Genomic DNA, 19,441 nt, shown 5'->3' on the forward strand with positions numbered 1-19,441 from the left:
GCAACACACAGAAAAAAACACCTTTTTATCAAAGGGCCATAACTCGGCCAAAAATCATTCAACCGGAAAACCCGTGCAATATGCACAAGGACTTGAGCTACAGATCAATCCTGTAAAGTTTCATTGAAATTGCATAAGTGGTATAAGAGAAGTAGTGTGGACAAACTTTAAAAATAAAAATTATTAAAGGGCCATAACTCAAACAAAAATCATTGAACCGGAAAATGCTGACAATATGCACAACTAGACTTGGTACTGATCATTCCTGTAAAGTTTAGATGAAATTGCACCAGTAGTTTATGAGGAGTAGTCTGGACAAGCTTTTGTGTATCTGGCAACACACAGAAAAAGAAACCTTTTTATTAAAGGGCCATAACTCGGCCAAAAATCATTCAACCGGAAAACCCGTGCAATATGCGCAAGGACTTGAGCTACAGATCAATCCTGTAAAGTTTCATTGAAATTGCATTAGTGGTATAAGAGAAGTAGTCCGGACAAACTTTAAAATTAAAAATTATAAAAGGGCCATAACTCTGACAAAAATCATTGAACCGGAAAATGCTGACAATATGCACAACTAGACTTGGTACTGATCATTCCTGTAAAGTTTGGATGAAATTGCACCAGTAGTTTATGAGGAGTAGTCCGGACAAGTTTTGTGACGGACGGACGGACAGACGGCCGGACAGACAGACGGACAGACAGACGACGGAGAAGTGATCCCTATATGTCGCCACTACTCCGTAGAGGCGACACAAAAAAGACCATACCCCTTAGTGGCCATATTTTTTAATATTATTATAAATTTAGTTTTCCTTCTAAACTTGTGGAGAAGGTTCAAGATAGAGGACAATCTCAAATGGACTTTTTTTCACAATTACATTGTATAAATTATTTGAACAATCTTATGGTACATTGTAGATGGTTATCAAAAGATAATTTCTGCCAATAATATCAAAATCAAAACTTTTTATAATTAGATTCTCAAAATATCCCTTATATGCACATACAGAAAATAGACCAGCACCTTAGAGGTCTTCCTTTTAAAAGAGAAATTAATAAATAATCTTGATAGAGGTTCATCAAATGATCACCATTGTAAAAAAAAAAACAACATTTTCAAATTCATGAAAATCTGACCAACAATCAATTTTTGACAAGGATAATTTTATAAGAAATTCTTTTTGATTGTCATGGTTCCTAATATGCATAATTCAATTACAAACACACAATGAGTATATAGGACCAATAATCATATAAGTCGCGCCATGACAAAACCAACATAATGGGTTTGCGACCAGCATGGATCCAGACCAGCCTGCACATCTACGCAGTCTGATCAGGATCCATGCTGTTCGCTTACAAACCCTATAACAAGTAGGGAAATTGATAGCAAACAGCATGGATCCTGATCAGCTGCGCGCATGCGCAGGCTGGTCTGGATCCATGCTGGTTGCAAACCCATTATGTTAGTTTTGTTGTGACGCGGCTCATATAAACCTCCTAAAGACTCAAAAGTAATTGCTGTCACTGGGCAACTCATTTTTTTTTTATTAAATTTCAACAGCAAAATCTCGAAAGTGATAAACATACGTTGCAAGAACTTGATTGGCAATCTCGCTTAAATAAATATGTTTAAACCAACACAGAAATCCAATTAACTTCTTATGGACTGTACCAAGTTTCACAAAGGGCAAGTCCATTGCATTTACATATTTATGAAAATCTGACGAACAAGAGGGATAATAGCTTAACCTTACAAACAAAATCTTGAAATACTCACAAATATCCTGTTAAAAGTCATTGGTGTTGTAGAAATCACATAGCTATACTCCGCTTTCGAAAGAATCTCATCAACTTTCTGTTTATGAAATTCACTTTCACTGACACTTAATAAGAGTTTGCTAAAAGCTTTCAGTAAAACATAATCTAGGAATTGCAGCTTTCTAATCATTGGATTAGGTCCTGAAATTTAAAGACCAGTGAACAAATCACATATGTTTCTCTAAATTATTATACAAAATGTCCTTCCTAAATAAAAAAGGATGAAAAACAAATGTCATTATATAGTTAGCTAATGGACATTCATTTTTTTTATTCTTTTAAGTTTTACACTAAACCTTTGTAACAAAAATAAAAAAAGTTGTACTAAATAAATATTAGTAACGTTTTATGAGCATTTTTTTAGCAGTAAAAAAAATAAATCTTTAGAACATAACCAGGACAATTATTATCATCATCAAATCTTGTGGTATAAAACCCATACATGATATTTTTAGTAGTTTGAGGCCTAATCAATCATAAAATAACATCACCATAAATCTACCAATCTGAATTGTATGTTACAAATAGTAAATATTTACCTCTTCGTTCAGATTGTTTCATTGCTTCCATAAGTATAGAGAACCTAGGGGCTATAACTGGTCCAGGAACATCAGGACTGTCTGGTCGGTACTGTACCGGAACCATATTACCTAGAAACCGGCCCCAAAATTTCATTCCCCTGATAAAATTTGGCATCACAGCTTGTTTTATTATATCACCTGGGGTCTGAAATACAAATTTAGTTAGTTAATTTCAATCACAAATATCATTTTATACCCAGTATGATTTCTTAGTCTTCTAGCAGCCCACCTGCTATGTTCACGGTAACAAAAAAAAAAAAAAATAATAATAAAAATAATTTAGTTAATTTAGCTCTTTTTTCTAATATTTGTATACAACTTTTCAATCAAAGCACTTGCATCATTCATAACATTTGTTATTTAAAAAAAAAAAAAAAAAAACATTGAAAAAGCTGGACTTGAAGCAAAATGATATCATTTTAACAAACAAGAGGGCCATGATGGCCCTGAAATCGCTCACCTGTATATAGGCCCCTGGGCCAAGGCCAATTTTAAACCAGGGGCTTTTATTTGAACAAACTTGGTAGACATCCCATTAGAAGATGTTTCATGATAAATATCTAAGCTCTAGCTCTTTGGGGTTTTCATAAGAAGATTTTTTTAAAGTTTTACTATATAAATATAGGGAAAAACAATGACCCCCTGGGGTGGGGCCAATTTTTACCCCAGGGCTTTTATTTGAACAAACTTGGTAGACACCCACTAGAAGATGTTTCATGCTTAATATCTAAGCTCTAGCTATTTTGGTTTTTTAAAAGAAGATTTTTTAAGTTTTTACTATATACAAATAAGGAAAATCAATGACCCCCTGGGGCGGGGCCAATTTTTACCCCAGGGCTTTTATTTGAACAAACTTGGTAGACACCCACTAGAAGATGTTTCATGCTTAATATCTAAGCTCTAGCTATTTTGGTTTTTTAAAAGAAGATTTTTAAGTTTTTACTATATACAAATAAGGAAAATCAATGACCCCCTGGGGCGGGGCCAATTTTGACCCCAGGGCATTTATTTGAACAAACTTGGTAGACGCTGACTAGATGGTGTTTCATGCCAAATATTTAAGCTCTAGCTCTTACAGTTTTCTAAAAGAAGATATTTTAAGTTTTTTCTTTCTGTTGCCATGGCAACCAGAGTTTTGCTTGGAATGAAATTCTTTGAACAATTTTAAAAGTTCACTACCAAAGAAACATTCCTGTGAAGTTTGTATGAAATTGGCTCAGCGGTTAATGAGGAGATGTCGCTTAAAGTAAAAGTTTACGGCCGGACGCCGGACGAAAAGCGATCACTTTGTGACAGGTGAGCTAAAAACTTGCTTTACTATATTTCCCTATATTTCTGTATACAAGGAATCAACTCACAAAAGATTATACATACATAGGCTATAATCATTGTACATTTTAATCATTGTACATTATAGATATATTATCAAATATAATAAGAAATAAAACAATCCTTACAAAATGTACAAAAAACAATGATTGTTCAGAGACCGGTTTGTCCATGTTGGCCCTTATATGGTCCCCGACTCCTTGCAACATCATAGCCTTTTTTACCATACCCTGTCTTAAAGATTTCTCCATTTGCTCCTGGTAGTGAGGGGACCAGGTCTGTGAAACATTGATCAGTGTGCTTCCTTGCAAATTAATATTTGTGGTCCATAACATTACTGGCGTATCTTCACGATCCTGCATTTAAACAAACAGGAAAATATTTAAAACATAATAATAAAACTATATAAAGTACCAACTGTCATGATTCAGAACTGGGCTGCATTTTATAGAAAGTCTTAAGTCTGAAATCAGTCTTAAGACCAAACTTAGACAATTTTGCATTTCAAAAAAAATGTCCTAACCTATGACTCTTATGTTATGACTTTTAATTTCTTAATAACAATGCTGATGGGCATTTACATATTGCAAACTTTTAAAAGGGTCTGTCATTGTATTTCTTAACTTTTCTCAAAAGAATTAATTTATTTGTAGTCTACAGTATTTGACTTTATTGAAACAGTCTCAAGTTAAATTGGTTTTATGTCCTAGGACTTAGGATACACCTAGGACTTTCTATGAAATGCACCCCTAATCAATATGCTAGTTAACAGGGAGTTTAATTTGTTGAGCAGGCATAGCAGTTTTCTGAGAATTCTAGGTTTGAGTGGCAATTGTTGCCTAACAGAACAAGCAATTATCATAGTATTGCAAGCAATCCATAAGTCCCCTACCGGTAAGAGCCCAAGCAACATTCTGAAGGGCCATTGGCCATTCACCTAGGTTCCTATTTTAAGTAAATTTGTTGAAAAAGTTCTTTAAAAGTGATCACAGGAAACAGTTTTTATGTACAGACAGACGGACTGAAGGACACTCTAAAGTTATCTTTTAAACATCCCTGTTATCAAAATATAACATTTTTAAAATCCTATCATGATTGAAGAAGTTGGAGTAAAAATTACCAATTTCTCAAAAAAAAGTCTAAGTTCAAAAGGGGCATAATTCTGGAAATAGTCTTGCTAGAGTATTGAACACTCACAAATGTTGAGTGATAATAAGAAACATTTATATGAAGTTTGAAGTAGATACATTCAGAAAAAGAAGTTATTAAAAAAAACAATGTTTTTTCATGAAAATTTTAAGTTCAAGGGAGGTAATTCTGATAAATTTTGTGCTAGAGTTGTAAACCTTGTCACATATGATGTGGTTGATGACAAGCAATTTATATTTAAAGTTTGAAGAAAATACCTTTAGAAATAAAGAACTTATAGTGAAAAAACTTAAAAACTAGAATCAGAAATCTTGAAATTCAGTCTATTTGTTGCCATAGCAACCAGAATTTTCAACATAGGAAGATAAGAAAAGAATGTGCATAATTTCTATACTGTCATCTACCCATATGTCAAGTTTCATAGACATATTTTCAGTACTTTTTGTGTTATCACTGGATCCAGGTTATGTGTAAAATTTGCCATATTTTCAGTCTATTTGTTGCCATAGCAACCAGAATTTTCAACATAGGAAGGAAAGAAAAAGACGTGCATAATCTCCATACTGCCATCTATCCATATGTCAAGTTTCATAAAAATATTTTCAGTACTTTTTGCGTTATCACGGGATCCAGGTTATGTGTAAAATTTGCCATATTTTCAGTCTATTTGTTGCCATAGCAACCAGAATTTTCAACATAGGAAGAAAAGAAAAAGACGTGCATAATCTCCATACTGCCATCTATCCATATATCAAGTTTCATTAAAATATTTTCAGTACTTTTTGCGTTATCGCGGGATCCAGTTTTGTGGACGGACGGACTGACGGACGGACAGACGGACTGACGGACGGACAGACGGACGGAGGGTAAACCTAAAGTCCCCTCCGGTAAACCGGTAGGGGACTAAAAACCTGCCAGTTTACAGTAAATTCACATTGTTCTCTATACCTATCAGAAATTTGAAGGCCATTTGGAATACATTAACTGTATTCCAAAGATACTGGATTAATGTCTATGTCAGGCTGTATATTTTATCATCCTTTAAACCAACATTCTAGTACAGTGTAACTTCTGAATTCTAGAACTTATCAAATCAGGAAACTTCTGAAATCCGCCAATTTACAGGGTCCCAAATTTCTCCTTTTGTTTTGTATGTTATTCATACCTCTGAATTCCAAATCTTCTAAAATCAAAATTCAGAAATATTTTCTTGTAAAATTTGGGATATATCAATAAAAATTTACTTTTAAAAACTGTGAAGCAGGTCAATAGCTGGTATACTACTGTTACCTGGATTTTCACCATTGAAAACCAGTGGTAAACAAGCTTCTTACAAAAATAATGTTATAGCTGCATGCTTCCAGATGAGTCAAAATTTATGAAAAGTAAACAGATAAAAGATTCAAGTGATAATTTATATTTTGTGTGCAAATAATGACTGATTTTTGCAGTATTTATCACCATATTTCAACAGCGTTACTAACGCAGTAGGAGCTATTTTTGCATATTTTGATCTCTTTTTGGTAATTTACTTGGATAAAAAGTGCTGATATGCAATGTGTCAATTACTTTCTTTGTTCACATCACAAAATTTTACTTTAAGATACATTTTTAAAATTTTCATGAATATAAGGATGAATCTAGAGGTGTGCTGCTTTCAGCAAAGCAAACCTTCTCCTTCTGTATCTTATTCCCAGTGATAAGTAGTTCCTTTTGGCCGAGCAATCTAAAAATATAACTATATGATGTTCCAGGGGTAGATCCAGGTGATATTGTACTAAGTGCTCTTTTTGTATTTGCTTTGTTCTCAAAATCAAACGACCACATCTGTTCTAGAACCTGGATATAAAAAGAAAACATAAGAAGAAAGATATAATATTGAAATCTAAATGAACAATAAATAGACAGATAAAATATAGAAATTCTAATTATTTCTATTGTTTAATATTTTCTTTTTATCTTGGCAACAGTAGAATGCAAATAAAAGTACAGCCTTATATGAAAATCAGCAGCAGAAATAATCTCCATGCTTAAAAAAATATCTGTGATCTTCCTTATCATGTATTGTCAGAATCAAAATAATATCAGTCTAAGCAGTTTGTTGTCTATTTAACAATGATTTTGTCTTTTTGATGTGAAAAAATGTACCAAACAGGCCTATGTATATGGCCTATGTTGTAAATTCATACACATAAAAACTCCAAACCAGTGTTTCAATTATAGCTAAAAAACACCATAGAGACCAATATTATTTCTTTATTGAATTCTAAATGAAAGGAAAAAATAAAGAAAGATAAAAAAAATTTTTTTTTTTTATTCTTAATGAAGACCTAAAAGAACAATAAAACACTTAATTCTAAATGAATAATAGAATATTATTGAACCTTTAGTGAAACAGAGCCATTTTGATGAAAGAATTCCTCAGCTTGAGGCCCAAAGCAAAACTCTGAATCCATACTGGCTTTCAACATCTCATGAGTGAAGTCCATGTTGTGAATGATATGTCCTCTCTCATAGAATAACTTTTCTGCAAATGTTAAAGTTACATCTTAGATAAAACACAGCTAAAATGTGTTGCTCATAATGGTTTATCCTAATGAATATTAATTAATCATATCCCGATTAAATGATATATAAACTTTAAGCAAATGACCAACAATTAAACATCAAATTTGAGCATAAACATAGTATATAGAACACTAAAGGCATCAAACCCGTTACCAAATCCAACCAAAATAAAACAGCACACGTGTCATCTCGCTTAGTATATAAAAGGCAGCTATTTAAGTTATCGAAACCAGAATTATGTCCACACAGCACTATCCAAATCATCTCAAAAGTAAAATACAAAATTTCAAAAAATAAATTTCTCAAAAACGAACTTATTTCCTACTTTCTTAAAGCCAACAAATGGCCAAATGCAACAGCTCTTACACCGATGCATTTTGTCCAAATTCGAAACAAATCCCCTTTAGGTGAAGACAATATGTTTACGCATGACTTAATTTTAGCCTGGCTCAACAATTGCAAAGTCCATTATTTATATACAGAGATAAGAAAACATGGTCTTTCCATTTGATGAAAATGTAAATAAAAATGTTTTGCAACAAAGCCAGAAATTGGAAATTGGTCATGAAGTATAAAGCTGATGTATGTGAATGTTTTTATGTACTTGTGTTTGTATTGACAACTCGAAAAATAAAATTTTGTCATTCCGCAATAGATCAAGCGATGCTGTGAATACAATACACTCCCTATTCTTTGCAAAGTCAAGCTAAAAATTATAAAGATGTTAGTTTTAAATTTTCTAATTGGTTGTTCTATATATATATATATTCGTATAACCCTAGTCTAGCAATTCAGCAAAGGTTATATAACTTCAAACTGTTCATACTGCACCATATATAAATCTCAAAGTCTGAAAACCATACCTTATTATAAAATATATATGCATATAGTCAGGACAATAAATGAACACATTTAACTCACACTATTTGCTTGGGAAAGTGTAATATTAAATACTTACCATCAAAATGATGATTCCAGAATGGCATAATATCACCACTTTGCACTGAACGTACATGGTATAAGGGATCATGGTGTGTTGAGGCATCCCAATCAAACAGTATGGAATACTCCTTTTGAAAATTAGGTCCATTATAATTGAAGACAAAATCAAAGATTTTCCCTTGTTTTCTGTACGCATGAATTTCACCAAATCTTTTTATAACCAATGGTATGCCATCATTTAGAACAGGTGTTCCATCAAGAGCTGTGTAACTGGTGTTCATATCACCTTTCAGTTGTATCCTGTTTTCAAAAGTATAAGTAATGCATGTATATTTGGTGAATTCAATGTCATATTATAACAAATTCAATTTATTTATCTATTTTCAGTTTGATTTTTTTTCACTAAATAAGTGATCTGACAACTCTAAAGTTCCCCCTTGTGACTGGGGAATTATAATGCCTATAAGAGTTAAAACAACAGAATTACAGCCGCTGTTTATCTGTGTGATTGTAAGATGCCACTCAAAATGGGTTCAAATTACTGGTGTCTATGTATCTCTTAGCTCCAGCAGGTAGTGTGGTTTTGACCCCCGATGTTGTTATTAGCTTGTAACACCTGATGTCAGACTAAATCACCTTTCATTTTTTGTCCCAAATTGATCTAAATTGTGTTAGTATGCCTTAAAACCAATAAAAAAAAACAAAACAAAAAACAGGTCCTAAGTTCTGTAGCCAAAGTGCTGTTTTAATCGACAGCAACATGCCATGCCAATTGATTTACTTTAAAATGTTTATTATGACATTAATTGCTCATTTTTAACCTCTTTTCAGGCTACATTTATTGCAGTACAAGTGCATGTATTTTAATAGGTCATGTATCGGAAAAGAGTTGAAGAAGGAACCAAACTATGACAAAAAGTATTTGATTTTTGTCCAGAAAGTGACCCAGTATGGAAAAATTATGTACAAATCCAATAAATCGTCTTAAAGTCTGTTCTTTTGTTTTCCTTTATTATGTTAATTTCATGAAGTTTATTCAGTTTTTTTTAATTCTATATAACTGTTGTTTTTCTTTTAACTGAAATGAATCATTTTATCTACCAATTTATATAACAAAACAATGTAAAGAGAGTGAATTAAAATTTATCCTGCTAAATTTGTGAAATGAACTTGCCTCACTCTGTATTTAGAATTGTTTTCTATCAACCTAATAGAAAGGAAAATAATTATCTTTCGCCCCCAGCATAGAGTCTAGCCTGCCTGCAGATCCATGTAGTCTGAGCAGTCTCTCATATACTGCTGGTAGCTATATATATATAAATATTTTTTTTCTTTTTTTTTTTGTATTTTGACAATTAAATCCCATAAACTTCAAATGGACTGTTCCATTTTCAAAAAAGGGCACACAATTTAGCAGGTTAATGGTTAAAGTAAATAGTTTCATACCCAAAATGCTAAGAATATGATAAACCAACATCAAACAGACCATTCCAGCTCATATATAGAGGCATGTGATAAGACATCACTAACTCATGTATTTCTCAGCCAAAGCTTTGATATAAATTATTATGAGAATACGAAAATGTAGTGTACAAATACATTACCTGAAATCTGTAAATGTATTACGGGTATTTGTTACAATAGTAAAAAGTTCCTCGTGGTTGACATATCCTCCGTTCCAGGGGTATTGGGCGGTGAATGTACCTGTAGCTTCGAGTCCTTCAGCTGGGGCTGTACCTGGTGTAACTCCTTCACCAAATACAGGTTTCAGTTGTGTGGATATGAACATTTTAGCCTATAAGCGATCATTACAAAATCTAGATTTAAATACCTTTATTAGTGTTCTAAGGCCTACAGTCCAAAATGCAGTCTACATAAATCAATTCTTTAATATGACTGTGTCAACTTAACAATATACAAACTTGGAAACAAAACATTGCTATTAATAATATCCATAAATTCATATAATTTTATACAAAGCACAACCTTTCTTAATTGGTATAAAGCTTTATCTTATGAAATATCAACTGTTACAGTAAAATTAAATTGGTTTCATAATCATTTAATTGTTTCACACATTATGTCTCTGTTATATAATGCAAATCAGAATAAAATGTTCTAGAACAAAATATAACTCTGCTATTTTAAGTAGGGTTTATCCATTTAGCAATGCACCATTCGTTAATACAATTTACTACTGTATTTATTTCAAACAACCATTTTTGAAGTATTTTTTTTTATTTCAAACACTAATTTTTGCAGCGATACACTTTAATGTAGTATAAAGTATACATTACACAGTAAATGAGCATTTGTATTTGTACATCTGTCTTTTTCTTTCAATAAATCAATTATATTTGGTTATAAATTGTAAATGAAATTATAAGAGATTTCTGTGTTGCATTTCTCACTTTTAACAATTACAAACCAAAACAAATATGACTTTACTTTACAGTTAATGTCCAAAAGCTTTTATAACAAAGCATACCAAAATTTCTCACAGATATGATGTCACAATGACATCACTAAAATCTGTTTTGCATTCTATATTTCTGTATACCTTTCAACGTAAAAGACATCACCAGAATTGTATTTTACTATAGTCAGTATAAAATGACTTATATCTCAATTAAAAAAAAAATTCAATGCATCATGGGAAAATAACAAGATAGAAATATATATTTGAGCCATGTAATGACAAAACCAACATAATGGGTTTGCGACCAGCATGGATCCAGACCAGCCTGCCCATCTGCGCAGTCTGATCAGGATCCATGCTGTTCGCTTACAAACCCTATAACAAGTAGAGAAACTGATAGCGAACAGCATGGATCCTGTTCAGACTGCATGCGCAGGCTGGTCTGGATCCATGCTGGTCGCAAACCCACTATATTGGTTTTGTCATGACGCGGCTCAAATATACATGTATATAATCTTACATTCCAGTCCTCGAGGTCCCATATACTGTATTTTGGGAAATATTTATCTTGCAGTGGAATCAGATGTTGCATCACATTTTCCTGAGGTTTAGGTTCATCCATTACCATACGAGGGCCAAATATTTTGTTCTGTATAAATAAAAATATATCATAAGCTACTATGGTAATAAAAGTGATGATGTCACAATAAAGTTAACAAGAGCTGTCGGTAGGACAGCAACGCTCGACTATTCTTAGTGCTTGATAGTAAGAAAGCCTTGATAATGTAAAATTTCCTAAGTTAACAAAAGGGAAATTTTTTTCTTTAAATCCATGTTACAGTTATAGGCCTTGGAGAGAGTCCTATTATGCTCTCAAAGAGTATAAAATTTCATCTTGTTTCAAAGCCATATGTCAATGGACTTTTTCTTGAGGTATTACAAAAACTTTAACAAAAATTCTAAGTCGAGAAAGGGGCATAATTCTGTCAAAATGCATGATAGAGTTACCTCCCCCTGTCTACAGGTTGGGGTCATGATGGTGAACAAATGTGCTAGGTTTCAAAGCCATATGTCAATGGACTTTGAAAATATTTGAGGTATTACAAAAACTTTAACGTAAATTCTAAGTCGAAAAAGGGGCATAATTCTGTCAAAATGCTTGATACAGTTACCTCTACCTGTCTACAGTTTGGGGTCATGATGGTGAACAAGTGTGCAAAGTTTCAAAGCCATATGTCAATGGACTTTGAAAATATTTGAGGTATTACAAAAATTTTAACATAAATTCTAAGTCAAAAAAGGGACATAATACTGTCAAAATGCTTGATACAGTTACCTCCCCCTGTCTACAGGTTGGGGTCATGATGGTGAACAAGTGTGCAAAGTTTCAAAGCCATATGTCAATGGACTTTGAAAATATCTGAGGTATTACAAAAACTTTAACATAAGTGGTTACGCCTACGCCGACGCCGACTCTCGGGTGACTACAATAGCTCTACTTATTCTTATTGAATAGTCAAGCTAAAAATAACTTAAATATATAAGGTCAGTTAGCACAAAGAAAACACAACGACCACTGTGGTGTAGTAGTAAGTATACTGGACAGGCAATCCGGAGACCTGTGGTTTGAATCCCGGCTGCAGCGTGCCAATTTTCCTTGTGATGTGATATATATACATGTATACACACATACGTACATATTACGCAGTTCATAAACTTTATATGTTTCTAACAAGCATTATGGGAAGGATGTCATATTTGTATAAAAGTACTGGAATATTTCATTGAACCGCATGATGGTGGCAAATTAAAGGTCTCTGGTCACGGCAATAACAATACCTCTGCAGAAAACCTTCAATTGTAAATTACACTTTTTCATACTCAAATATTGCATGTATTGAACACTGCTTTAGACAGAGCAGAATGCAACCTTTAAATAAGACATGATTTGTATAGCAATAATACCATGTGGATTGTAAGCATGCTCTTTCCTCCCCATTTAGAAATCATATCAATCAAACAGAGCCTGCAACAATATTAATTGGTTGTGTTGAATAACCACCAAGGCTTGCCACCAAGGTTTGCAATTTTAAATATTTTTTGTAAATACTATCAAAAAAACATATCTCTTGTTAAACAATAACCCCTCAAGAAAGGCTAAAAAAATTCACCTTTATTTGCACAATTTCATCTACAGCAGTTTCCTCAGCAGCCTTTATTCTATCATAAATACTTGACCGCCTTTTTCTACTTGATATGTTTATATCTTCCTGGAAGTAAATTGACTTTTCTTAAATCATAATACTGTAACATGTATTTTCAATTAATTAAAACACTCACTGCTCAGCTATTCACAATCACTGGCTATAACTTTGTTTTCATGACATTGTCCAGACTAGGCAAATCAATTTCTCATTTTTAGGTAAATCTGACTGAAAAGCAAACAATACAGAACATGATAAGACGGCATAGACATGCCCATTGATTTTGGTCCGCACTCTGGTTGCATTGGTAGATTTAGTCACTGTCTGCAGGCTAAAAGTTAAGAATGCTGAACATGGAGGAACTTGACCTTTTAACCTTGAAGTCTTACTTACATTAGGGGATATTCAAGTCACAAATTGTCATATAAAGACAGGCATTTAAGGTGATATGTAAAGTTTTATACTATACTGGTCCAAGAGGACTTTGGGTGCCACTATATTCCCAATTTCAGGTTTCAAAGGCTATTTCATGCTTATGTACAAATGTATAAACTGTTTAATCATACAAACAAAACTATACAAAAAAACTGAAACGAAGACTTTACCTTTTTATTATGATAGTTAACATCTCCTGACAAGACAACTTCAGTTTTACTAGCCGTACATGACCCTGTACTTATGACATTGAAATTCTCAGCATCCAGATTCCCACTCAGGTCAAGGGTCAAACCTTTCATTGACTGACCCCATGTGTGTGAATAATCCATAACTGCGGTTTTCTGAAACAATGAAATTTGATATATTATACCTTACTGAAATGTGTTTCATTTCAGCTTCTAAAAAGTGTCAGCATGCCTTTAAATAATGTTATTTTCAATATGATGAACCATCTAGTAAAATAATATAATGGCCACCTGAGCTGGTATTTTCATCTTGTGAGATGATAATTGAAAGTACATAACCTGCATTACACATTTTTTTTAGTTTCCAACATTTCACTTAAAATGTTGATTAATCAATTGTTTTTGTTTCTTTCCTTACATAATTTTTGTTAAAAAGATGCAACATAAGAAAAAGTAATCAGCACTTCCAACGTCATAGCATTTTAGTGACTTTAAAGTCAGCCCAAAACATTGAACAGGGACGGGTCTCAGCCTCCTGGTTTGGTCAGTTAAATGTTTATGGGCTTATCAGTAATCAAAATGCCAGGTGGTCCTCAGTGTGGTCCTTTTTTCCAATTACCTAATAATGGTACGAAAAGTATGCAAGAAATAAATCTTTTAATTGAGTCTAACATCGCACCAACACAGTATAGGTCATATGGCGACTTTCCAGCTTAACTGATGGAGCAAGGCACAAGCGAGCACCTGAGTAGAACCACCAATGATCTGTAAGCTAGCTGGATAACTTACTCACAATCATGAAGAATCTTAAGACGCTAGCACAACTCGAATAGGCAACAGTAAGAGGCAAGTGGTATTTAGTCAGCAAGACTCTGAATACTAGACATCATAAACAGTTATAAAACTAGTAATCTAATGATTACTGGTCGTGTGGGTTCGAACCCTGTCACAGGCAAGCCTTGAGCAAGAAACTTTACAATCATTTCTTAGTACTGGTTGGTTCCAGGAACAGATTCCAGAGTGTTTTAATTAACTTATAGCTCAAACACAAACAAACTAAAACAAATTTGTATAAACTAAACAGTTATATTGATATGAGAATTCTCTTTTTGAATCTGTTTTATTTTGTCATATGTTAAAGATTAGACAAAGTCTGTAAATTTGATCAAAGCTTAATTAAAGGGTAGTTCTAAAGTTCATAATTGTTGATGCTTGTAAACTTATAATAATTGAGCAATCTAAGACTTATCATGCTGAATAAGTGTAATACACTAATTGAAATGTTCAGTGTAAATTTTGATATCAAAATAATAAATTGTGTCGGGAACAAGTACAGATCAATGTGTTCAGACACCATAGAAGTGCAGGTCAACCTAGATTGTCACTGTTTCTATTTCTGTAAATATGATTACAATTATTACGCATGCTACAAATACGTGTCATATTATATGTAAATGTCGATGAGCTGTTAATGTGCTTAAGACTAATAAAATATATGTTATGTTATGTTAATAAACATTTAAATTTAAGTTTTATTCAATATAAATTAGAATAAAAGATGTGAATATAAATATTAAACAACTAATCTTAATGTTTACCTGAACACCGTCAACAGCATATGTCAAAACTTTATGTGCATGTGTTGTTGGGCCATCCTGCTCAACATAAGAATCCCAGGCAAGTTTACGACCTACAAAATTTACATAAACATAGATGCCTTAAAGCTGCCCATACTCTATATAAAAGTTTGTGGAAAAAAAACCTATAAACAGAACTAATTAAACAAAATGTATCTAAGACTTTAAGAAATAAATAAATATTTGCCGTCTATGTGCTGCAAGTTTTCATGGTTTTTACATTTTTTTGTCATATCTCAGCAGTTGATTTACCTAACTGACTTTCCTGGATAACATACCAGTAATCACCAATTTCTCCCCCATGTGACCAGCAACTAATCTCACATGAATTCTGTAATGGCTGTTAGTGATAAAAGACCAAAAGACACCATGTTTGAGATCAGGTGTCATGGACAAATTTTACCACGCCCCAGGATTGAACAAGCATTGATCTTAACCAGCATACACCATGTTTTAGCTGCATGCCTCCAGACGAGCCAAAACATTCAAGAAAATCAACCTCAAGAAAAATGTACTAAGATTTTAAGAAAAGTAAAAATATTTACAATTCAAGTAACAATTTACATGTTTCATGCCAAGAATGACTGATTTTGGAGTATTCATCACCATATTTCTACTGCTTGACTAACACAGTAAGAAGTCTTTTTTTGCATATTTTGACATTTATTTGGAAATTAACATGGATTGAAAGTGTTGTTTGCATTGAGTAAAATTCTTTTCTTTGTTCATTTTTGTTCACTTCAAAATATTTTACTTTTAAATACAATTTCAAGATTTTCATAATAAGTCTAAATTTGGAGGCATGATGTTTTAAGTAAAATATGAACAAGTTTTCTAACAACTTATAAGAGCTTGCCTGCATATTTTGATACATTATAGGTTATTTATGCGGGTAATATGTAAGTTAGATGAACTTACATCTTTTCGCCTGTACACCAGAAAAAAGTTTTCCTAACTACGACAATTACATAAAATTTCACAAACATTAACATGAAAAACAAAACCTATATCACTACTTAAAAACAAAAACCTATATCGCTACTTAAAAACAAAATCCTATATCCCTACTTGAATGCATTATGTTTGGTCGGATTTTACATCCCACCACACTTTAAATGTAAAACGGCAACTTTACAACTTTCTGGTGGAGGAAGACCACAGGTGTCCCTCAGTGCATAATTTCAGGAATAAACAAGCACCAGGGTAGAACCTAAGCTAGCTGGATAGCCCAGTTTCCTCCAAGTTCCAGGATTTGAATCAACATGCTGACTATGGTTTGAAGTCAACAACCTTACCCACTCAGCCTGAGACACCCACATAAGATATTTTAATGACACACTTACCTGTAAAGATTAACAACATACGGAATATAAACAATACACCAATGAAGGAAACATAAAAAAAATTATTACTCTGTTTTTTTTATCATGAATTTTTAGTAGCAACAGAGATAATATAATGTAAGTCAAACTCAACAAAATTAAGAATATGTTTGCCTATGTACCATACATACCATAAAATTCCACCGCACCATTAAACGGTTGTTTTTTGTCACTACGTTTAACCTTCTCTAAACTGTTTGTGAGCCGGAAATTAGTAACATCGTTATTTTCTGTTGCCCATGCAGGAATTAGGTGAAACATGTACAAAAGTGGCATATCCTTAGTGCTGTAAACATACAAAAATTTGTTTTTCTGATTGACGTTGTTGATATCTTTTTATGAAATGTGTGGCAAAGAGTGGTTAAAATAAAACTGTAAAATTTGTTTTGTTTTCCATGTGTTAAATGAATAATAAATATTTTTGCTGAATATTGTTTGATCTATGTTATCAAAATAAACTAGAAAGAATACTGTTGTCTGGGTAATTTATTTGACAGGGTGCTCCACTTTTACAAGTGGACAAGGGCTCCAGAAATGATGGCGTAAGAAGGTGCTAACACCTTCAAACCAGTTTAAAACTAGATTTTTGTTTCACAACAGAAGAAACAAAGCCAGGTGCGATATCAAAACTTACCAATAATAACTTATGGATATGTCAAAACTTCTATCACCAAATTTGCGAGGAAAACTTTTTGAAGATACTGTTTGCAGATGAAAATCCCAACCAATCTGAGGTGTTGTTATATTCCAGCGATAATCAAACACTGAAACATCTTGTTCCTCCTTTAATGATACCTGTTGAAAAGCAAACCAAAAAAAATAAATGAGCGGCGTCATGACAAAACCAACATAATGGGTTTGCGACCAGCATGGATCCAGTCCAGCCTGCGCATCCACGCAGTCTGATCAGGATCCATGCTGTTCGCTTAAGAACCATATAACAAGACGAGAAACTGATAGCAAACAGCATGAATCCTGATCAGACTGTGCGGATGCACAGGCTGGTCTGGATCCATGCTGGTCGCAAACCCATTATGTTGGTTTTGTCATGACGAGGCTCAAATGGTTCTTTTTTTTTGTGGCTTTACATAATCATTGGTTGAATCTTAAGAGATAAAACATTATTTTCTTTTTATGGACAAAAAGTCAAGAAATACAAGAACTATATGTATAAAATGTATAACTGAATCTTACTGGCAACTTAAGCATCCAATACTTTTGAAATACCAATTAATATTATGTTAATTTCTGACACTAAATATAACGTTACAGGCCCTTTTCTAGGATAAAAATAAAATAAAACAAAATAATTATAATAAAAAAAATTCTATTGCATATAAAATATTCCTAATTGGGTGTTGTTGTTGGTTTTTTTGTGTGTATTTTTTGCTGTAATCGTCAAACACATTACATAGATTTTCAGATGTTAGCTACATCAAGTCCACCTCACTGTATATAGAACTTATCATTTTTGCCCTGCTTTAAATTTAAGTTAAAGGGTTTCAATAAAAAAAATACAAGGTTTGGTTTGGTATGGTTTTACGTCGCATCAACACAGTTTAGATCATATGGCGCCAAAACAGGAAAGATGATTTTGGTTAACCTCGGTTGTTAGAAACTTTAAGCAATACCAGGGGTCATAATCACCTCAACTGCTGGAGCTAAGAAATGTATACACTCCAATAATTTGAACCCATTAAGCAGCCTCTTACTATCAAACAGGGATAAAGGTGGCTACAATTGTTAAAGGTGGCTGCATTTCTGATGCCTAAACCCGCACTCAGTCACATGGATAAAAGAACATATGTTGAGACTAGTAGCCAGAGCCTGGTCAAAAAACATCAGACATGCAATCCTGCCCATGAATTTTTTACATAGGGCTGATGATGTCATGATTTTTTATTTTAGAAATGTATTACATTATACAGATATGGACAATTTATCTGGTGAATATGATATGTACTGAAACAAGAGCTGTGGAAGAATACAGCACACTCAAACATCAACATGGGATAATGCTTGTGTATCTTGTTATTCAGATTTACAATTATTAACAAAAAATATTGGTACATGTATATGTAGTTACACCAATAATTAACTAAAATATTTTCAAGAGTTTTACAAACCTGAAACAAATACCCGTTAATGGCTAGACCAGATCTGCTTATCATTTCATACACTGAAAAGTCAGCTAAATGTCTATGCCATGTGTTACTAAACTTAGCTGCATATGTGTAATGGAAATCTATGAGTTCAGCGTCTATGGTCAAGCTATAGTCATCTCTTGTGTAAACAAAGTTACAGTAGGCATATTTTGTCTGTGACATTGCATGATCTGCATGTAAAAAACATATAATTTATTTATGGATTTAATTCACTAATTTAGTGTTGGAGAAGTACATCTAAATGCAAAATGCATGCAGAAATCATGATCACAAAGTAGAAAAATATCACATTTTTCACTGATTCTTACATTTTTCATTCATGATCATATCATACATAAATCTGTGTAAAAAGATGAATTAGACATCTTAAAGTGCATTTTGGCAAGTGAAACAGCAAGATTTAAGCATTTATTCATTAAATCACATTGTCCAGTATGTACCACAGTATTTAGTGTGGTGCTCCAACACTTTTTTTAATTGTACTCTTTATTAATAATATCATTCTGAGAGAATTCAGCTCAATTTAGCAAAAGCTGCTGTACGGCTATTCTCAAACTACAATATAGTTAAACATCAGTCATGCAAGAAGTTCACAAATATAAAACAAGACTGTATTAC

At 32.9% G+C, this 19,441-nt stretch overlaps 1 protein-coding gene across 1 annotated transcript in view; it reads right to left on the reverse strand.

Annotated features, from left to right (window-relative positions):
• LOC132722479 (uncharacterized) overlaps positions 1-19,441 on the reverse strand; it is a 61,435-nt gene that overhangs the window by 17,221 nt on the left and 24,773 nt on the right. The window contains exons 22-35 of the mRNA XM_060706984.1: positions 18,785-18,993; positions 17,293-17,453; positions 16,790-16,944; positions 15,238-15,329; positions 13,622-13,795; positions 12,984-13,082; positions 11,333-11,461; positions 9,998-10,188; positions 8,410-8,693; positions 7,268-7,410; positions 6,555-6,722; positions 3,863-4,090; positions 2,364-2,550; positions 1,784-1,965 (exon numbers count right to left, since the gene is read on the reverse strand). Of these exons, the coding sequence (XP_060562967.1) occupies positions 1,784-1,965; positions 2,364-2,550; positions 3,863-4,090; positions 6,555-6,722; positions 7,268-7,410; positions 8,410-8,693; positions 9,998-10,188; positions 11,333-11,461; positions 12,984-13,082; positions 13,622-13,795; positions 15,238-15,329; positions 16,790-16,944; positions 17,293-17,453; positions 18,785-18,993 (2,402 nt within the window). The remainder of the gene's footprint in view (positions 1-1,783; positions 1,966-2,363; positions 2,551-3,862; positions 4,091-6,554; positions 6,723-7,267; positions 7,411-8,409; positions 8,694-9,997; positions 10,189-11,332; positions 11,462-12,983; positions 13,083-13,621; positions 13,796-15,237; positions 15,330-16,789; positions 16,945-17,292; positions 17,454-18,784; positions 18,994-19,441) is intronic.

This window comes from Ruditapes philippinarum, unplaced genomic scaffold (genome assembly GCF_026571515.1).
Source record: "Ruditapes philippinarum isolate M1 unplaced genomic scaffold, ASM2657151v2 ctg1660_1_1_1_1, whole genome shotgun sequence".
NCBI lineage: Eukaryota > Metazoa > Mollusca > Bivalvia > Venerida > Veneridae > Ruditapes > Ruditapes philippinarum.